At 35.6% G+C, this 23,725-nt stretch overlaps 1 protein-coding gene across 2 annotated transcripts in view; it reads right to left on the reverse strand.

Moving 5' to 3' along the window:
- abr (ABR activator of RhoGEF and GTPase) overlaps positions 1–23,725 on the reverse strand; it is a 296,797-nt gene that overhangs the window by 197,482 nt on the left and 75,590 nt on the right. For both annotated transcript variants that reach the window (XM_084113285.1, XM_084113286.1), the window contains exon 2: positions 3,336–3,514. In XM_084113285.1, coding sequence (XP_083969411.1) covers positions 3,336–3,514 — 179 coding nt within the window. The remainder of the gene's footprint in view (positions 1–3,335; positions 3,515–23,725) is intronic.

Genomic DNA, 23,725 nt, shown 5'->3' on the forward strand with positions numbered 1-23,725 from the left:
CCCTTAACTAAGACGAGTTGATACATACCCCTCTCATCTCAGTGTGTGCACTTAATCGCTCTAGCGCGCGGTGACACTCTGATAGTACTTAGCTTAGCCCAGTATATTCAATGGTATCTAACAGCAATGAATTTAGAAGTGACCAAACACATCAACATTTTCCCTATTTAAAAACAGTTACACGAGTAGTTATACGACCAAGTATGGTGACACAAAATAAAACGTGGCGCTTTTCCAAGCGGGTTAAAAAGGATAACTATAATGTATGGCGGAATAGCACTTTTGGGAGTACTTCGACTGGCGCAGTAAAAAGTCACGCCTGATCTTCTTCCTAGTGGGTTCCTAGTGGGAAGAAGATCAGGCGTGACTTTTTACTGCACCAGTCGAACTACTGCCAAAAGTGCTATTCCACATAGTTTAATATGAACATAGTTTAACCCTCTGAGGTCGACAAACGCGCGGGCGCGTTTTGCTGGATTTTCTCCACATTGTAGCACTATAAACTTAAATTTCTTCGTCATTTATGGTCATACAGAAAAAAGAAATATAAAAAAAGAATCTGTGATATTTCTACTTTTGTATGTGTCCACTTACAATCAAATCAAAACATTGTGCTTTTGTAAAATAAAGAAAATAGACAGGGTGTGCGTTCTGCCTCTCCGTCGCGGTGAACTTTTTTTTCTTGAGCACGTCTATAAACTGAAACAAAACTCAGCGAATACTTGTCACACATTTATGAGCCATACACCTTTATAAACATTTAAGTGTGTACTTTTAAATGATCGGATTCAAAACAAAAACAAATATTCTCTGTTTAAGTAATTTGTATAAAACCAACAAGATGTCCAGCTTCTCAAACGCTTCCTAATTACTTTTTAATTTACCACGCCCACTCGCGCAAAAGATATTCACATGCAAATCTCCACATGGAACGCGATCGCGCTCATTACCTCAACAACAAAACACTTCACTTCACTTTTCGTTGAGTTTGAAAGACGTGCCTGAGCTTACATTGGATTTACATCAGAAGAAGAAGAACCCGATTTGAAGACAAGAAAGATAAGGTAAGAAATTATATACTAACATATTAGTTTGCTATTGTTGCATAAATTTCACATTGCAGTTGAACTGTTGCTAGATATATGGTGAATATTATAATATTTAGACCCGTGTTTACTGTTACTGTGTTTGTGGATATCTGCTCAAACGTAGATATGTATATGGTAACCATAATGTTTTATATTTGAGCGCGATCGCGTTTGAATGTATCATATTTTGGATCGTGATCACGTTTGAATGTATCATATTTTGGATCGTGATCGCGTTTGAATGTATCATATTTTGCAGCGCGATCGCGTTTGAATGTATCATATTTTGGATCGTGATCACGTTTGAATGTATCATATTTTATCCAGCACTGCGCATAGCTTATGCCTACAAGGCACAACAAACCTGGTGTTCACTGTTCATTATATTATATATTGTTGGAAACATTTGTGTGTGTGTGTGTGTGTGTGTGTGTATTCTGTGAATTTTAAAAAGCAATTTTAACCAGAAAAATCTAAAATTTATTCCCAAAATCGTGCAGGCCTTTCTCTTGATATCAGTATGTTCACTTTTTTTTTCAGGGCCCAGATGACACTGAGTCCTGCTGAATTCAACATTCACATGAGTCTCTGTACATGGTAAAGTGAAAATCAAACACCTTGGAAATGAAAGGTATGTACAATGTTTTTAGGAATGGCACAAAGGTCTCTGTCTTTGGATCATTGTTTTCAATAAGTGCTTTTTTGGCACTTGTTGTGTATCTTTGGACTATGCTGTGTTGTAAATAAATCCAAACAATTTAAAAGCCATTCTTTTTTAAATCTCCTCATTTACAGTATTGTGCAAGGTTGCCCAGAATGGCAGGGCCTGATAGCTCCTAATAGGGCCGTTAGGGGAGGGTCTTTGTCTTTCTCAGGTGAGAAAAGCTTACATATTAATGAGCTCTCGCATAAGGCTTTTTCACACAAAACGCGTCGTAAAATTTTTAAATCAATATATTGTCTTATCTGAATGAGCAATCAGGGTGATTTTCACATAGTTTTAGAGCAAATATTCTAGGCTACGTGATACAATTTTCAAAAGTCTTGTGAAGAAATAATCAGTATGGGTTTCATGGCCTTATTTCAGTGAGAATTTTTTTTTGTATTTTCACAAACCACGCATAAATGTCATTATCTCAAAACTACAAACTTTTACATACATGCTGTTGATATATTATTGAAGCAGAGTTTGTGCTGAATACAGTGTAATTAGACTTTAGTCATGAAAATGTCACAAGTAACAGAAATAACCAGAAATGTCAGAGCATGTCAGAACACCTCCAGGGCCCAGAAAACAGCTCAGACCTCAGAGGGTTAATATGAATAATATGCTATGCTGAGATACACCAGGTGAGAATGGATTCAACAAAGCATTTATTTCATTGCCTGAAGCTATGAAAGTGATTTGGCAAAACAACCACACCATTATTTGTCATGTCAATAAGCCAGCAATGAGTGAAAGCAATGAAGAGAGTGATGCTGGCTGATTGTGAGCTGACATTTACAACAAAGGCTGGTCAGTTTTAAACACTGTTCTATATTAATGCACTGCTTTCATTGATCACTGTAAGCAAGTAACGTGTGTGTGCTTCAGACATTGCACTGCGATATTATTGCGATACAATATTATTTCCTATATTTTTTATCAAATAAGCACAGCCTTGGTAGCCATCGGAGTCTTCCATCAAAAAGATTACAAAAAAATGTACAAACTTTTGAAAGGTAGAGTACATTTTTGGATGAACTATCACTTAAGAGCATCAATGGAAACTACAGTCATTACAGCTGAACACAAACACATACAAAGCTCCATATTTCATAAGGATTTTGTACGAATTTCGTAAGAAAACTTACTTTTAGAAAAAGTAAGCATGAAGGTCCACACCTAAACAACCATTACTGGGGTGTAAGCAGATCATATGGAAATGTATGAATGAGATCGCACAATCAGCCAAAATATGAAAAAGTTCAGAATTGCCTTGAAAGTGTGTTGAACATACAGATTTACACGACACCTAATGTCTTTAATCCAATATATGAATAGAAATAACATAGATTTCACTAATTGGCATTAAGTTTGTTTACAATAACACCAGTAAGCCGGTTATTACAAAAAATCTGCTTAAGACGCTGAAGAGGTTTTTGGCAGCATGTTAGCGGCATCCTTTTAACCAACTGTTTAACGGCTGTTTCTTCTAATCCTAAACACAAACACACACACACACAGTGTCAAACATACGGTCATACCCCAGACAGTAGCCCTTCAGGTGGTGTGGGTGAGACGGCCTCTCCGTCCTGTCCCCGTGCACAGAGATGAGGGGACATGGTGGGAGACTCGTCTATAAAGGGCATGGTCTCTGAGCCATCCTGAGACTTCCTGTCCTCTGCAGTATCTCCCTCATAGCCATCAGTGTTGTAGTTGAAGTCTGTGGGGAAAAACAGAAGAGGTGTAAAGTAGAGAAACAAAAACAACTTAATATGGGTAAAGTCACAATGAAATGGAAGTAGCAACAGATCATTTCTTCCATATTGTGACGTAATTCCGAGTGAAACAGATTATTGAAAAAGAGAAAATGTAGGGTGGGGACTTGGATCTATGCATCAGTTGTTGATTGGATTTTGACATGGAATTTGTACTCAAAAGTGGAGGCAAGATGAATGTGAGTTTGCAAGGGTTAAATGATTGGAGACATCCTCCATAAGTCACCAGAGAGAAGACTATTGTTTCACTAGAAGGTTAATTATGACATTTTTTATTAAACATTACAAGGGCAAAACATTTTTTTTATTTTTTTTTAAAATAAAAGCACGGATGAATTGTTTACAATAAGATCTATAACATGCATTTAGAAAATTCATTTCATGCCAACTGTAAAAGGTCAAACTAGATATCTGCTTCACTAGTGGCACCAATCAGAACTGCAAAAATAAAAATGATTGTTTGACAATAGTGTTTCCATCGTCGGAAAACAGGCAGTCCCACCTAAACTCACACCACTGGTTAATGTAGCCATGTTGGGCTGCTCAAACGAACATTACCGATGTTAAAAATGCCACCGTTTACATTATTGGGAAAATCAATAAAAAAAAAATGGGGCAATTAGTTGTCTGTGCCGAACATGGAGGGTGTTTTCTGAGTATAATTGACAGGCTCTGTAGGAGAAGATGGAAAGGGATAGTGGGAAATGAGTGGGCATTTTTGAGATGCTGTAATGCACCATTACGCAGGCTACTGTGGTGGGCGGGAAAGTGATTGATTAAAAACTCTGCCAATAGCAAAGAGCCAAAGCAGAAACAAACAGAGAAACAATTTGAACGGCTAACTAATGCACACCTTTTTTTGATAGCTTGGTTTACACAATTAAATAATCGTTTAACAAAAATGTTACACAAAACAGAATTAACCGAACCAGGTTGATGTATTCCAACTTAAATGGGAAATACATTTCAAAGACATTTAAAATATGCTATTATCACACTGTTTACAATAATGCATTTAAACCCTGCTAGCCTTCCATTGGTAAGGATCTTTCAAACTATAAGTGTTTTGAACCAACAAAACAAAAAAACTAGAAATAATTTATTTGTATTGCAAGTTTGCAACGTGGGTGACATAAGTGATGTGACAAATCATACCACATGCTAAAACATGCTTACGACACCTAGTAATACTGTATTACTGTATGTTAAAACTTGCTAACAATGTATTAAAATATGCTATAGCTTCATGCTTAAAATGCTAGTAACACCTAACACTAAAACATTCTAAGAACATGTGTATCTATCTATCTATCCACTATCTAGTATCTATCTACTATCTAGTATCTATCTAGTGTCTATCTATCTAGTGTCTATCTATCTAGTGTCTATCTATCTAGTGTCTATCTATCTAGTGTCTATCTATCTAGTGTCTATCTATCTAGTGTCTATCTATCTATCTATCTAGTAGCTATCTAGTATCTATCTATCTAGTATCTATCTATCTATCTGGTTCCAAAGCTTTTAAAACTACTTACAACTTTCTGACCAGGTTATTTTAAGCTAACATTGAAGTTTGTCTTGAAAGTTTGTTTATCTAGTTTTTGAATACACATGATAGTATTTCAAAGAAATTACATTGATATTAACCCAGAATATTCCCTCTTAAACTGACCTTAAAAAATACAAAGGGGCTCACATAGAGGACCAAAAATCTCCTGTTAAAGTGTTTATGAGTTCAGTAGTATTCACAGGAGACTTGTCTTCATTAAAATGGAAAATGACACAAACTCCCACATGGCCAGACACTGGCACATAAACAAAAGACCTGCTTGACAACTCAACCCCGAGGGGTGGGGCCAGCCCGTCTGTCACCATGGCATTCCCTAAGGTTGTTTTTGTGATAACCAATCATAACCAAATGAGGAACAGACCAATTGTAACAACTCGGTCACAATGGCATGTTCCTTTCACTTGAAAACACACACACTGTGTGTCACATCAAAGTGACTGTCTTTCAATAACTCAAAGTAACAAAGCAAATACCATAAGGCACCGTGAAATTTGTGTTTGTTTTATTTATTTCACCTCATCTTTCATATTAACACTACAAAACAAAGCTTTAGTTGGTTATACATTCTAATTCTTTTATGTCTATGCGTGTCGAGAATTTTTTAGGGGCTGGTCATAAGACAGCAGAGGAAATAACTGCTCGGTTTAACTGCTGAGCAGGAAATGGGTTGAACAGGCTCTCACAACCACTTTGCCTACAGCACATTCACACAGGGTCAAAATGACCTGTGCTGCCCAGAGCCAATCACTCCACCATTCACTGCTGCAGCAGGTCACAATCATCTTGTGTGAGGTGCATGCAAAGCCCCAATGTTACTGCCATCTTGCTTGCTTCAAATTTTATATAGTTATGATTCATATTTAGGTACCCTAAAATATATTTATATGACATTTCATTGAATTGAACCCATGACCATGAGACTTTACCAGTTACGCAACAGGAACATGTATGAAATGTCAAAAATATGTCTCAGGAGTAAAAAATGAAGTTTACTTAAAGCAAATAAAGTCTATTTTAGGACCACTAACATTTTCTACATTGTGACATTATTTTCATGACAATTAAGCAGAGCTTTCCCTGTTGTTCTCGTTAGTATAAATAAATGGCAGTATTTGCTGTGATATACCTTTACTTTATGCACATTCACAAAACAAAAAACAAAAATTATAGCTTTTATTAACTGAAATACAGTAAAAAATAAAATGAGTTAAAACAAAAAGGAAAATGTAATGAGAACACTGATAATGAAAAAAAAATCTCGGAAGTAAAATGTCTGAATAATACGTTGAGTCAATTGTCATGAAATTGTTACAATATTCAATCTAATTAAATAATAAATTTAAATCAATAAAAACAAATAAATTCTAAAAACAATGATTTAAATAAATATTTTTACAAATAAATAATCTAAATGCAATGCACATTTAAAAAAACAATGATTTAAATAAATATTTTTACAAATAAATAATCTAAATGCAATGCACATTTTAAAAAAAATACATATCCAAAAAGAATATATACAAAATTCTAAAAATAAAATAAGAAATAAATAAATTAAAGCATAAACAACAACAAAAAAATTACTCTAAATAAACAAATACTTACAAATACTACTTGTGGTGTGTCAAAAAGCACAAATACTACTAGATATAACTAAACACCAAATCAAGGTTTAATCTACACTTCCGTCTTTCAAAAACTCATTATTACACTCATGAAGCAGAAAACACAGCACACTGTCCTGTTTAGCCTTGACGCCTGGTTAATGTGCTTAGAAGAAGAATCAATTGGTACATCGGCAAACCTGAAGTGCGGCTTTGGCGGAGAGATACTGCAGTCGCATGTGGCTCCTTATACATATACTGACTGCATTATGGGATTTTACCAACTGGTACAGATCCATGGGGAAGAAGAATCCAATATAAATTTGATGGTATGAGGGATGTTTTAAAGAGATTTACAAAGATCCCACATAGTGTGGGGGCAAACCGTTAAAGCATTTAACCTAAACAACAAGGGATATTGAGTCTATAAATGTAAATACTCTTATTTAATGGAGTCAAATGGATGCAATTGCCCATATTCAGACATGTAAAAAACACAGTACTAAACACACACACACACACACACACACACACACACACACACACACACACACACAGTAACGTACACACTTTATCCATCTTACCGTGGGGTGAAATGATTGATCGCAAGACACATACAGCCTCAAAGAAGAAAGCCATGCGGATGCTATTCTAAACCTTACATGGTACACTGAACACAGTACCAACCAGACCTCATCTTATCAGAGGAACAACACATGCACACACACGCACATGGGGGATGTAACAAGTAGGAACCTTTGAAAACGTTTTATTTAAATTCATGGAAATACAACACAAGGTAAACAAGAGGCCAAGGTGCATATGAAGAGTGGTTCATACTTAGTTACTGACAGCAAAATAGGCAGTACATTTGTTTTTCACCATGAATTTTTTTGTTTGTTTTCATTGTTTTTGGCACATGTAACTTATTCTAATAATAACATGTATTCTAATAAATTAGGTTGTTTCGATAGCAAAATTTCAGATACCAGTGAAATTCAACAATTCTCGAATCCAATGGCCACTGTGATGTGGGGCCTAGCTCTGAGGGCTGAACGGCACTGGTCACACACACTACACTCGCTTACATTCCCTCGGTAGCAATCCTCCACCCATCCATCTTCCTGCCATAACTCAAACGATTGCACACACGCATATATTTACATATTACTGCCTGTTTTGTTGGTCTTACCGGTTTTATGTGATGTACGGTTTCCGGGAATGTAGCAGCAAACCCAAATGCTGTTTGTTGTACAACTTTATAGCCTTACTACCATGCTTCCCGTGCAGGGCGCAAACCTGAAACCACTGAAACCATTGTATGTTGCAAATGTATATGTCTATTTATTGATTATATTGTGTTTATTGTTTATATTGTGTATTGTTGATTTTTTAAATTTGTGTTTGTTTTGTTTTTGTAAATAGTATTCACTGTAAATATATATTTGCACCGCTGGATTTGTTAATTTTCTCCTTACTATAAATAAATAACAACTTTGCACTGCAGTGCAGTTACGAGCCCAGCCATTTTTTGTCTTTTTACATCTTGGACTCTAACCACACCCAAGAAGGGTGCTGCAAAGCTCCATCTTCGCATTCACGTACACGCTGCAGCTAAATTTACCCTTTAGTCCTTAATCCCGTTCTGTATTCACACTCAGGTCAGGTCAATTTACGGGAGTGACGAACGCATTCTACAACTAACTTTTATTCTGGCTGTATTATTGTTGCCGCCGGTGCCGCCATGTCGTGGAGACGCTGTGTTTTTTGTTACGATAGCCAAACTACTTTGTTTGGCCTTCCAAAAGAGGACAAACTGTGGTTAAGCTTTATTTACAACAGTGTTCCAGAACAGTACAGCCAAAATATTCGACTGTGTGCTGCGCAGTTTTCGGAGGACTGTTTCCAGAACCTGGGAGAGTACAAGGCCAGCTGTGCACAAAGGCTGATTCTAAAAAGTGGAGCAATTCTATCTTTGCAAGTACAGTCTGGCGCTACTCACTCACAGAAACAGCCTGGCTGTAAGTATGTTTTCATATTTTAAGAATTTGCTACTGACTATTCAAACGCGAGTTTTGAGCAGTATAGAGTAGCGCTTGTTTGTCGCTTCAAAGTGCAAAGGTTGGTTTTATGTTCACAAATGGTTTTATGTTTACATAGTGTTCTTTATTCCATTAACTTTTCATTTTATGAGCCAAGCCCAAAAACGCTTATAAGAGGACATGGCAACACTGCAAGGGCATGCTTTATGAAGCAGCCTTCCAAGCATATACACAACAGAACATAAGGAGTCTTTTGTTGCTATAATATTACTTTGGGCAAAATAGTGCATACCAAGCACGCAAGAATGTGCTCTGTACACACACAGAATGAAAATTTATTAGGGGATTCACAAATTTACAGTGTGTACTATACATGGCAAATTTCAATACCACAGCAAAAACTTAGTTGTTATGCTGTTCTTGGTAGCTGCTATTCTGTGGATGCTAGTGTTTAAATTTTAACTGTCCACTAAAAGTAAAAGGTGCTACAAAAATCCACAGATTTCTAGGCAACATCTGTAATGTCTTGGAAATTATGTGCAGCTCCTGTTTCTTGAGTGGTCAGAAGTGTATCTGTAAAATTTGATTGTAAGCCATTTTCCAACAGACAAAAGTGTTCATGGGTAAATGGCAAAAAGCCTGTAATAGTTATTTACTGTTCTGCTTTCTATAATAACAGCTGGTTGGAAAGGTCAGCGGTCCAGGCTTTGTGTATGAAAGCTTTCTTACCACTGAACAGCCCTGTTAAAACACACCACATCAACGCTGATTACTACTGCATGAGCCTTTCATGATATGAATGAAATTAAACGCACATATCCGCTTACTGTCACACTATGTTCCCTATGACCTCACAAGATAATATGCTTTTAAAGTTGTGAGAGGCCATGCATTACAAATGCATGGTTACCACAATCAAGGAAATGTTTTAATGCTTTTGTGTTGGCTAAAACTTCCTCACAAGTCAGAGTAACTTTTTCAGCCTGAGTCAGGTTCAAAAATCAGCATGAATCACTCTTAAGCCAGTTGGTCTGAATCAAAAAATAATAATTTTTGCAGTCCTTAACATTAAGTTTTTTAGACTGTCATTGTTTTGTCCAACATCTCTACTGCAAGATCACTCCATTACGAGCGAAACAGGCTAATGTTTCAATAAAGCATGACACTTTTCTCAGATATAGTTTTTTTTCACACTATACAATATATTAAGAGTTTATTTGTATTTTTTTAACAACACGTTTAAAATACTATAATAGGATTACAGAATCAAAGTTTCTATCTAAAGTATCTGAAGAATCTGTTTATTTTAGTTTTTTGTTGTTGATTGAGTTGATTTTAGATTGAGTCAAATACATTTTTTCGACTAATTAATTTGTTTTTTTAGTAAATATTATGTGAAAAAATGTATTTGCATAATTTGTTATACATCTGTAATTTAATATCCTTAAACCAAATAGTGTGATGATATGCAGATATCAGCTTTATATCAGCCATCAGCCATCCTGCTTAGCATCAATATATATGTTATGTAAGCAATAAGGTACGAGAGGCTGTGCTGTATCGTGAATAAGTAACGGCTGAAGGGCGTTGTTCGCGTCGTGCCTAACAACGCCCTTCAGCCGTTACTTATTCACGATACAGCACTTGCCTCAAGTACCTTACTGCTTTTATAAAACGGTTACCACACAATATTAAAGTAAAAAAAAAAATTTATTAGTGCAACTTTCATGAAGTTAAATCAATAAAAGCATTCCTTCCACTAGAAAAAAATAGTCCCTGACCGTGAACAACAACGTTCCAATGTGTAATATGCATGAAAGCTCAAATAAAAACAACAAACCGTTCTCAAACTTTGTCTCATTCTTTTTATTTTTTAAAACACAATATTTGTGAAATTTCCTCACACAAATAGGCATAGCTTATCTCTCAGCATGAGAAAACGTTTATTTTTTTGTTTATTCCGTTATTTTCTCTCTGCACTAAACTAAATATTTACATAGCCTAAATAAAAACACAAGGGCACATATTTTGATAGATAACAGTTAGGTCTTTAATCTATTTTATTAATGTTATTAATTTAGTTGCTAAAATGCTGCCTAACAAGAGATACTTTTTTTATTGTTGTTTATTTAAATTTATTTGAACATCTCCGTTTATTGTGCATGCATTAAATATTTGTCTCATTTCAATCGGCTCCACTGTGGTGATATTTATCGCGGTTCTCTTTAGTTGGGGCTCAGCACTGTCAGCAATGTTTTCTGTTGCAGCAAGAATGTCGCTCCAGTGCTTTCTTTGTTTGGCCTCCAGTAGCTCTGTAGTGAACTTTCACACTTATGTCCACTCACAGACATAATTTCCCTCGATTCGAGACCAGCATCGGACAATCACTGCACCATGGTGCTGCGAAGGCAGTGATTTGTGTAAACCTTGGAGGCGCCTGCTGCTTTACAAATTCTCGGCAACATTGTTGCGAGGTAGTTCACACCCATAGGCTCTCTTGTGTACCTGCAACAGTCAAAAACGATTAAGTCAAAAAGTACTTCTCTAGAGAGGCAACGGGACAAAGCGGGTTCCCAGTTTGTTGGAACATGAAGCCACGCCTGCTCTCCTTATTTCTGTCATGTGGGTCCTTATGGTTTTTTGTGTCTTCATTGAAGATCATTGTGACATACTTTAGATCATTTTTGTTTGTTAAAATGCGGAATGAGTCTGGAATGAGTTCTCGGTTCCCCTCTTTTCCTCTATGTCCGAAGTGTAACTGCACGTCAAACCAGACTTTGTTTACGAGTCCTTCAGGTGTGTTGGGATTAAGCGCATCGGACAGTTTTATGGTGCTGAAATCTTTAGTAGAAATCGGTGTGTGATGCTCCGTTTTATCACAACCCTCTCTTCTCATTGTCTTTACGACTCCAACGAAAACATTATTGGATGAGGTGAATTCGCTGTCTTTCATCAGACACCAGGACAAACTCAAAGGTGGATCATTCAGGAATCTGTTCAGACCCACCCGCACGTAACGCTACATAGCTACTGATCCCATATTTTTCGCCTTTGGAGCTTCTGACAGTTCCATAGAAGTCATGGAGAAGTGCGTTGAGTTCCGTCTTGGTGATTTGTTTCAAATCAATGCTGCAACCCTTTTCACTACACCAGTCACCGAAGCATTTCACTGCCCATTGGGTTTGCTGCACGGTATTTTTTTCATTACGAGTCTTCTCGAATGTATCAATGTTACATTTCAGCACTTCAGCATGACGGTTCATATTTGTAGAAGTCTCTCCAAATTGTTCCTCAAACCACTCATCCATTGTCATGCCACCTAGTAAATCGAAATTTACTTTAAACATTTTAGCCTTTTTAATTCTTTAAAAAAAAAAATTTATTGTTTATTGTTAATTAATGTTTGTTCATCATTAATTAATAAACGTTCATTTGTACAACTTGATGTTAAAATGTATAAGTAAATATATAAATTAAAATCAACCTAGATTAATAAATGCTGTACAAGTTCATTGTTAGTTGATACATGAATGTTAACCCTATGAACTATTGTAAAGTATAAAGGATGAGGTTTGAAGAACTTTTCCACACCATGTATTGTAATGAGTTATGATGTTCATGATGACATGGATAAAACTTCTAATGACCTCGCATTATTTGTACACTCCCCTTTCCCTGATCACTGCACGAACACAAAGGCACACGGATCCCTTCTGATGGACAGCCAGCTACCCTTTAGCCTGTCACTGTCAATCAACAGCTTGTTTCCATGGCGAGTGCCCAGGCTGCCATGACAACTTGAGATTCTTCAATGCAGTCACTGGTTGAATGAGAATGCTCTAAAAAAAAAAAAAGCTCCATTTATAGGCATGCAAGAGGGTTTAAAGATGGCCGCTATAATAGACAGAGTAAAACACTGTAAACATACCAAGAAACTATATACAGTAATTCTACAGCAGCCTACTGCTAAATCACAGTAATACTACGGCATAATTTACTGTGAAGTCACAGTATACAGCTGTCATTTCACAATTATTTACTGTAAAAATGATACAGTGACTCACTGTGAAAGTTATGCAACTGGTAACCAGTAATTTACTGTAAATTTACAGTCAAATAATTAACAGTGTACACGTCATACTAACTATACTTCAGACCGCTGTAAGCCGATATGGAGAGTAAATATATTATGTATCCTTATTATGTATCCTGACATCTAATTATGGGGAAAAATACTTCATTTGCAAAATAAGTATTTAAATAGGTCATAGTGTGTTGGTGTCTAAAAATAGTTCCTTATTAAATTGAGTTTAAAGCATTTATTACAATTTGACTGCTAATTCAGAGCTTTTAAATATTATTTGGGGAACACCAGTGTAAGTGACTTCTGACACCTGGGGCCTCATTTATAACCGTCGCGTACGCACAAAACAGGCCCTGAAAGAGGCGTACGGCACTTCCGACGCACAAGTTGTGATTTATAAAAACAAACTTGACGGGAAAATTTGCGCACCTGCACGCAAACTCTGTCCCATGCGTACAAACGTTTTGGAGATGGAGCAAATTGGTGACACCGATGGTGAGCTGGAGTTAAATGTCTTTTTGGTAAAAAATTAAACATATACAGAAAGATAATACAAATATAATTTCACTTGAAGCAAATATCCATCCCTTCTTAAATGTCCGCGCCAGCGAGCGCGTTGGGCCGTTTAGTGAAACTGACGCAAATAACAGTTTAAATAAATAAAATAATGATTTAAACTATGTTTTACTTCTGATATAAACATTTAGATTAAATATGCCATTCAAATTAATGGAGAACACTTAAACATGAAATCATTACTGAGAAGTTACAACATTTTTTATTCAAATTCAATCAATAGAAATATTTGTTGTGGATGCGATGTTTTGAACACTTTTCCTGTAGCGTGCTGTGTTTTAATGTTTTAACCACAGAAATAATTGCTTATCAAGATAATACAAGATTGTCTGAGAAAATAGTTTCGTGCCAATAATGCCCAATCTGTTTCCATTAAAAATATAAATCAATTAAAAATACAATTCGGCCAGTGGAAAAGATGAAATGTATTTTACACTATTTGATGTGTATTCAAAAACAAGACAAGGATAGGCAAGTACATGATTTTTATTAATGTAATGTGTCTTGTACCGTTAAACGTTATCACGTGGATGAATAATCATATGCAAATGATAAGCAGATGAGGATATGCATAGTAAAACTAGGCGTTGTAAGCTGCATATATGGATATTTCGGGGTGGAGACGCATGTGCGCACAATCTTCCGCTGACTGGGATTTATAAAGTGAATTCTGCGCAGGTTCTGGCGTACGAACGGTTTTATAAGTCTGAATATTTTTTTGCGTACGTAATTTTTGGCTTTCAGGCGCACGTACACTTTTAGTAAGGTTCCTACGCACAGTTTTATAAATGAGACCCCTGATCAAAACCTAAAAACTACAACTTTTTAATACTAAACATACTTGTCATGTTATTACTTGTATATGTTTTTTGTTCCTTTCCATCAAATGTACCCATTTGATTCCAATTACAGGAACACAATATTTCTGGTACAAATTCATGAAAAGCAGAAAGAATATTTTCCGTGGCGAAAATATGAGTAAGATAAAGGCATAATGTTCTGAAATTACTGTCAACGAACCGAGACAGAATTAACTTTAGCGACACACTGGCATCAGATGGCACAACAACAGACTGCCCACGATCCATTCACACAGCGTCTGATACATACTGCACACTAAAATGGCAATGAAAACATCAGTACGTATAATTTACTGATAAAAGATCTATGCAAAATAGTCATCATTTGTTTATTGTTTTCTATACAACATTCACAAAGACAGCTATGTCATCATCTGAATGAGACACCACTTTGTTGCACCCCAGTCTGCTGTGGTAGTATTGATTTTAGATTCACTTCCTGTCTAAGTGGACAGTCCTTGGGCAGAATAGGCTACAATGTACACAAAACTTGCCAACAAACAAAAGTCTGCCCTCAGCCAGAACTGAGTTGAATTAGCACTAGCACCTAAAATAGAATCAACCCTTAGAAATCTTTCACCAACAGGCACCTAGTCATCCCCAAAGCTGCCAAAAAAATAAGCCTCATTGAACTCATAAATGCAGAATTCATAAAAATTTTAGCAGAAGCACTACTTTTTTTCTCTCAAGAAGTCTCTTATGCTCTGCAAGGTTGTATTAATTTGATCAAAAATACAGTAAACAGTAATATTGTGAAACATTTTTTTTTTTTTACAATTTAAAATAACTGTTGATATATTTTTATATATTTTTATATATATATATATATATATATATATATATATATATATATATATATTTTTTTTTTTTTTTTTTTTTTTTTTAATTACATTTATTCCTGTGATGGCAAAGCTGAATTTTCAGTCTTCAGTGACACATGATCCTTCAGATATCATATTATGTTGATTTGATGCTCAAGAAACATCTCTTATGATCAATGTTGAAAACAGTGCTGCTTAATATTTTTGTGGAAACCTTGATTATTTTTTTTCTTCAATGAATAGAAGGTTCGGAGTAGAAGCATCTTTTGTAACATTATAAATGTTTTTACTGACAATAAAGTGTCAATTTAGTGTGTCCTGCTGTTTAAAAGTAATAATTTCTTCTTTTTTTTAAATCTTACTTAACCGAAACCTTTAAACAGTAGTGTATATATTTAAATATAGTCTTTCTTTTCTAGGAAAAAGGACAAAAAATATTTGATATAAATATCATGACATATAAAAATCTTGCAGGCCAAAACTCCTAAACAATGTTAGCAAACACCAAAATCCATTTTCCCATGCAGGATCTTAACTTTCAAGCAATTACAGAATACAAACACACCCTCATTTGACATTAAATGTTCCAAAAGACTACCCATCTTCCAATCTAGTGTCATGAATTCAATCATTTTGACTACCTTCCTGCTCACACATGAACTCTACACCCATCATATCTGCTGAAGACAGACATTATGACAGGAAGATGATTGCTAATGTAATCAGAAGGACTAATTGCTAAATGTCTTCTGGAGGAAGGGAAAGAGACAGCACGAGAGAGACAAATATATCCACATGAGCAAATTTTCATCAAAAGAGTAGAACGTAATACTATATTTAAAAATGGGGAAGACACTGTATTGAAGAGATTAAAAGGAAAGACATCTGCACATTAGAAAGTATTTTAATATAACTGCCATACATCGGCTTTAAATATCTCAAAGTAAATGTTTCTTGATTCCTCTGAGGGCTTATGCATCTGACCCTGAACTAGAGCCTGATGTTGAGCGGTGGCTCATTACTCCACTGTGATGAGAGAGATCTGTGTCTGGCTCACATGTGCATCCCACCTAGTCGACTCCGCCCGGACATGATGATTGATGAGGAACAGACACACACATGCACAGCGCCCATGTTAAAGTGGCAAACTTAAAAGTCATTTTGTAGGAAATTTGTTTTAGAGAACAAAATTAAATGTAACGTATTATACGACCTCACACACAGTGTTGGGCTGCTGCTGTTTGTATTATGCTTATGAGTTAAACAGAGCTCAAGATAGATGGATCTCAGCAGCAGGGCTCTGCTGTGTTTGAAGAAATACTGTAATCTAATTTGCTGAGTGCAGAGTTATGATTAGTCCCACTGCTGTAAAGCCCACATCATAATTCAGATGGGATCTGAGATCATACTTTTGCCAGATTGTAACTAATTCATGATATCCTTATGTAGAGCTCCCTTCTGAACAAGCCCTCTTGAGTCTAACTTAATGTTTAATTTATTTAAGTGTATTTTAAATATTATAATATGTTTTAATTTTGTATTTTTATTTAGCATTTTATTTTGGTTTTGTTTTGCATTTTGTTTTGTCACAAATCACCTACTTACACTACAAGTATGAGCTTCAAGTTTTGGGACGTGCCATACTATATTTGCGTTTTGAACAGAACACGCTGTCGCATATAGTTATGTGGATCTTGTCACCGAAAACTGGCCTGAAAATCATCTTGTCAGAGTTAACATCCTCATATTCACACTCCACATTTCAGTTAATTTAATTTACGCTGCAATTCTTCCTACTGCATTGGAGAAAGACGTTTGAAAACTATGTTCGTAGTTTTTTTAACACATTCATTTTTGTTTGATCTGGATCTGGATCTGCACTTCTGATATCCACGGAAAATTATCATCTTGGGTACCTTTGGGTTACCTCTTTTCAACATACGATACATAATTTGGGACATAACAATTCTAATATCAAATACTTCTTAAAACGAATAGCATGTGATTTTTTATTTTGTTTTCTGACAGCTGATACTTCCATCCCTGTTATTTTGTATGCAAAAACACATGCAAATCAAGTACTTTGATATTAAATTTGATACAAATATAGTCAGAAGGAAAAAAAAGAGAGCAGAAAAATTAGAGGATCCTTCCTCAACACTTCTGTGCAACTGTTCAGTAGAATTACGTTATGTAATCTTTGGCAACCCTCTCTCACTCGCTCTGTCTTTCTGAATTTCTTGTTTTGAGCCCAGTGGAAAAAGAGGCAAGACTAATATCAGTGTGTGCATGTATGTCAGAGAGTCTCATCTGGTGAGGGGTTACTGAGGGCACAAGGGGGATAACAATGTCTCATTGGGGAAATCATTAGGAAAAGAATGAGGAGATAATGAGAAAAAGAGAGGGATGATGTAAAAAAGAGAAGGGACCACAGTATAAAGATAATAGAGTGAAGATAAAAACAAGATCTCTACATTTTCCACCAGGCAAAAATCTCAAATCCAATCACTTAAAAGCAGAACAAAACTCTGCATGGTGATTTAAGTGTATGTGTGGTATGTTTTTATCTTCACTGAAAAAAAAAAAAAAAAAAGTAAAACTCTCTGTCCGTAGCGCAACATTGCAAGAAAGTTTGTTCAAATCCATAAACCTCAGTATAAAAAAAAAAACATAATAGTGATGCTTGCCTATGAAAAGAAGAACAAAATGAGAGTAGGGGTTGAGAGAAAAAAGCGGGGTGCTGGGCTTATGACAGACAGTTTTGCCATCTGTTCTCTTCTGTAAAGATGAAACCATAACACAAACACAAATACACACACCGCACCATGCAGAGCACAAATATCAATGCATTTACAACTTTAGTAATCAATACAAACACTGTATTGAGAGCACTCAGTACCAATGGCCAAAACACACACACTCCCCGATACAACACAAGGTCTAGTGGCAGAGAAAATTCAAATCAGTGTCAACCATCTCAGCGTTAAATTGGAATTCTTCTCCATGGAAGCATCTTATGAGCAAGCCAGAAGCTGTTTAGTAGAACAGACATCTATTTTCCACAGAGTAATCAGCAGCAACCTCTTTCTCACATCATCATTTCATTCACTTTCTCTTTATTTCTACCTTCAATCTTAGTCGTTTTGTCTTTCCATTGAATCAGGGAACAATAATAGTTATCAGGCCAGTTATTTTATTTTATTTTTTTATATATTCAATATCTTTTTCAAGAAATTCAATACATTCATCAAGAATGCATTAAATTGATCAAAAGTTACAGTGAAGACAATTATAATGTTAATTTTTTTTTAAATAAATGCTGTTCTTTTAAACTTTCCATTCATCAAATAAACCTAAAAATTATGAGATTCCACAAAACTATTAAGCAGCACAACTGTTTTGAACATTGATAATAATAAGAAATGTTTCGTGACCAGAAAATCAGCATATTAGAATGATTTCTGAAGGATCATGTGACACTGAAGACTGTGGTAATGGCTGCTGAAAATTATTATTTTAAATTGCAATGATATTTCACAATATTATTGTTTTTACTTTATTGCTTGGTGAGCATAAGAAACCTCTTTCAAAAAACATTAAAAAAAAAAAACTCTTAACGACCCCACACCTTTGAAAGGTTGTAAAAAATGTAAATATGTTTCTATGCCTAAAACATGTGGTTGTCTGTTTTGAATAGTGCTGATGTAAACATGTCCTCAAGGTAACATTATCTAACTGGCTGATATTAAAAAGGTTCTGTTTGAAATTGTGAGAGTGACTTGTGATTGTAATGAGTAATGTTTCACCCACATGCCATCGTTTTACAGAAAAAAAGGTGTTCATGAAGTTTATGAATAGCATTCAGAGTTACATAATAGCTGTAAAACTTCCAGCTCAGACTGGCTAAGAGTTGTCATCCACTCAGAACCCCTTAGCAACCACATAGTAATGCCTTGGCCACTACCCAGAACACCCTAAAATCATGGCATTAAGTTTTGTGCAGGCAATCACCACTTATATTTTCTTTAGAAACTGTATAAATCATTAGTTTTGCTTGTTCCTTCAATTAATTGCTATAATTAACCTCTAATATAATTTCATTACCCCTTATGTGGTCCTGAAGCAACAAGCACACAAAGTTGGGCTAAACTAAACAAACCATAGACTGTAAAAAAAGATGGACAATGTGGAAAAAAATGGGAAAAAATAAATAAAAAAATGAAGCCAAAATATCACAGAAACGATCGTTGCTGATTACATCATTAGTGATCCTGAGGTGGAGCCGCAACATCAAGGTCCTGCCCATTCTCCTGCTCTCGCAAACTCAAATCGCAAGCACAGCAGTCAATCATGACAGTGTAATTTATTTTTTTTGTTTGCTTGGCGAGCTTCCCATTTGATTATATGGAAAGAGTGGGGGGTTATGACTATACTGCAGCTAGCCACCAGGGGGGCGATCAAAATGTTTTGGCTTTGTGTGCGACACACTTGAAACCAAACACAAAAGAAGATGCTGTGCATGTGATCTTCTGATCTGTACTACCAGAATAATAAAGCCATTTATACAAAAAAAGAAAAAAACGTTTCGTAATATTAATGCATTTGGCAACCCTGTCTGGGTCTGGCAAGCTTGCACAAAACAAGCAGAGGAGGCTGATCCTCATGCAGAGAGATTTGAGAAGATCTGAAAGGTCATCTGGCTGCTTGAGTCTCTACTGCACTCCAGACGGCATCATTAAACACCTGAACCCCATGAGAGTAAAGGAGTGGAGAGAGCCAAGGATGAATGTAGTGTTACACAAACGCACTGAAGGTGAAAACAATTTTCTCTTAGTATTCTTTTTGCTTATATATTAAAGTCTAAGGTTGTTGTATAGAATTTACTTAAAATTGTAAAATGCATGAACTTAAAATTTTCAGTTTTGACTGTGTCAGTGTCTATTTTGTGCACACAACATGGATAAGCTACAAGTAAACATGTCAGTTGTGTGGATGCAAGGGTTGGATTAACATTGAATTCTCAATTTGAACAATTGTCACTTGGATGAACCAAGAACTTTTAGTCTTTTAGGATACTTTTATCATTTGATGTGTGAACAAAATTTCCCAAAACATTTATAAGTGTGCCATCCAATAAAGTGAATGTGGACTGATCATGTCTTACTTTGTCTTTTCTACTAGTTATAGCACAAAATAAACATGAATGAACATCAGAAGGCATGCTGAAAGAAACAGTACAACCTACTGAAATGTCTTATGTAATCATTCAATCTGTGATGTAAAATGACTTTAATAAATCAGCTTGTAAACAAATTAGTCACGTAATGTTACATTTACCTCAGAAAAGCCATCCAATGTCCACAGTTTGAATAAATCTGCCAACAAGTTATTACAGCCACTTTTTAAATGTTTATGTTTTTTTTAAAAAACAATTGGGAGTAGAAACAAATTATATCATTAAAAATGTTATATAAAAATTGCCTTATGTGCAATTTAAGTTTTTTTTATACAGTTCAATTTAATATAAAACTAAATTTGAATAATTAATTGATTTATTAAATAAACTTTAATTTTGGTTTTGGTATTTCTTATATTTTCATTTATTTTGGTACATCACTAACATAAAATATGTTAAACATTATTCTTGAATGCACATAAAGATAGAAAATAAGTTAAATAATACTACTGTTTGTCTGATAAACAAACTATCACTTACAGCAATACCACTTTGTGGCGAGCAGGACGAGGCTGAAGGCCGTGGGAGAACAGCGCGAGGCCGGTGGCGTGAATGCTAATGAGTGACACCTGCACGACGCACTGTTCTCATATCTCTCACGGAGGAGCGGAAGCATAAAAGGAGGAGCCACAACAGTAGAGATCGAGAGAGGCCAGGCCTGGATTTTATTGTTTGTTTTATATGATGTGACAGCAGTAGTCCGTGAGGGGCTGCTGTCTTTTACTTTCGTTTTGTATTCGTTTTATTTTTATCATTGAAGTTTGTTGAATGTTCGCCGGTTCCCGCCTCCTTCTTCCCCTAACATCTAACCTTGTTACACACTTGTTTGGGTTTTTTGAATGTTTTAGTTTATTTTCTTTAGCAAAAGTTGAATGAAATGCATCAATATTGTTTACTGTAACAATATTTTTGTTCTCTGCTGAGATAAAAAGAAAAAAAAAATCTGTTTATGAATAATCTAAACCATTGTTTTTATGTGATATCCTGTAAGTTTCAGAATGGAAATCTTTCTTGTTAGTCTTTGGCCCCATCCACTGGCGTTTTAGTGAGATGACGAGGAGAGAAGAGCGATACAGGATCACTGGACTAAAAATAACTTTACCTTCCAAAGGATCCTAATGCTAGGAATGTGGTTATTTATTTTCAGCAATGTCAATGTCTCAGTTGAGCATTATTTATTTGATCAGTACATTTCACTGTGAATTCTTTGGTAAATCAGTCACAATTTCGGCGCAGGCTTTGCAAACAGACTTTTACGATATGGACTCGACAGTAATGCCACAACATGTACTGTAAGTAACTGTGATTTCTGATATGTAATGATTTATGTACAGTCAGATGTTCTTTGTCTATGTATCAGTAAATCAAACCAGTGACTAAACGGTCAACTTCACATTGTTTCTCTTAGTAGGATAAAAAATAATCTGTTATTTAAACGGATTAAATTATATATAGAAAGCAATTAAAGAACGCTCCCTTTACATTCGCTGGAGGTGTCAATCAAACAGCATGAGTTAATCAGTGACTGAGTTCTGGACTCTTGCCAAAACTCACGTTATAATCAATGAATCTCTTATTTACATAATCATGTTTGAACTGTTAGTTATGATGAAAGCATTCGTGACAGTGCAGAGAATGAGTTGCAATGACAAGATCACTTCATTCATGCGCTCAACATGTCTGTGATTGGCTACAATGCTCATCACAGCAACCTTTCATGCCACAATACAAATATAATGCTATAATCAACACTTTTCACGATTAACCTTGTTAACCTTGAAAGCTGTAATAGTAAGTTCTGGACTCTTGCCAAAACTCACGTTATAATCAATGAATCTCTTATTTACATAATCATGTTTGAACTGTTAGTTATGATGAAAGCATTCGTGACAGTGCAGAGAATGAGTTGCAATGACAAGATCACTTCATTCATGCGCTCAACATGTCTGTGATTGGCTACAATGCTCATCACAGCAACCTTTCATGCCACAATACAAATATAATGCTATAATCAACACTTTTCACGATTAACCTTGTTAACCTTGAAAGCTGTAATAGTAAAAATGTGCTAAAAGTTTTCGAGAGAGTTCCACATGTAATACTTAGCTATTTCATGTGCAAAGATGTTAGCCAATCATAGCAGTGGGGGTTTACACTGAAGTCTCACAGCAGACACGCCCCTTCAAACAGAGGGTTCAAATCAGAGGGCTAAAATCAGGGTAGGAAAAATGCCTTTTATTTCTACATTATGGGAAAAAAATGTATGTAAAAATCATACTAACATTATAAGTGCACCCCAGAAAACATAAAACATAAAACAATAAAACAAAAGTTCATGACCCCTTTAAGTGATGTCTTGGAAAGACTGCAAAGATTAAGTAGCACTGTAATAATGCAATTCAATAAATATTTTTGGAAACCGGGTGTTTGTCAACTTTGATATTTACACTTCTCTGCAGTTTATTCAACAAATCCATATTCAGCCATAAGAAACAGAGTAACACCCAAAAAGAATAGCATGCTGAAGATAATCAAACCTACGATTTTAAAGGCCATGACTCCTCAAAAATGGCACATAAAGGGCTTCTTCTCAATATAAAAACACTCTGAATGGATTGAAGCAGATAGACAGATAGCAAGAAAAGATGTAAATGACAGGGGAGCTCCTGAGATTACGTGAAGCAGGCCTGCACCCAAGAAGATAAGTGATGTCTTGTAAATGCCACATGTATGCACCTCACACTGTCGCCAAGGCAACAGTTACTCACATCCCCCATATGTCCTAATTATTCAGATTCCCCATTCAGATGACATGACTTTTCAGTAAGTACTCAAACAAGATTCAGAGAGATTCCACCAGTGGGCATGAGCAGAATAGAATGAGAAATATATCTGTTTAAAACACAATACATATCTTTCATCTGCTCAGATTTAGTCTGAAGTCTTCCCTTTTCAGGTCACCAGACTCTCAAACCATGCCACACATACTGTAAAGGCCCATTTACCAAGGAAGATAACTATAACAATAACTACTGTATAACTTTCTTACGGCTGAATACACTGGACTTAACCCGGGTTATCATCGTTCTAAACACTGCTTTTAACCCTGGATAAAGGAAGGTTTTACACTTGTAATTTTGAAGAGGGGTTAACAACGCTTTTTACCCAGGTTATGAAACCCTACCCTGGAGCAAGGTCAGCACCTCTTTTGCGCTTTTCAACATTGCTTTCATTGATTCAGAAAGATTCATTAATCAATTCTGATTTATAAAAATTAACCCTTCGCAAAAATAAAAAAGTGTTAAGTGTTGTGTGCAAAAACCGTCTCTAACACAAAAATACCTTTCTAAATTGTTAATTTGT

This window comes from Abramis brama (assembly GCF_963993115.1).
Source record: "Abramis brama genome assembly, chromosome: 5".
Lineage (NCBI taxonomy): Eukaryota > Metazoa > Chordata > Actinopteri > Cypriniformes > Leuciscidae > Abramis > Abramis brama.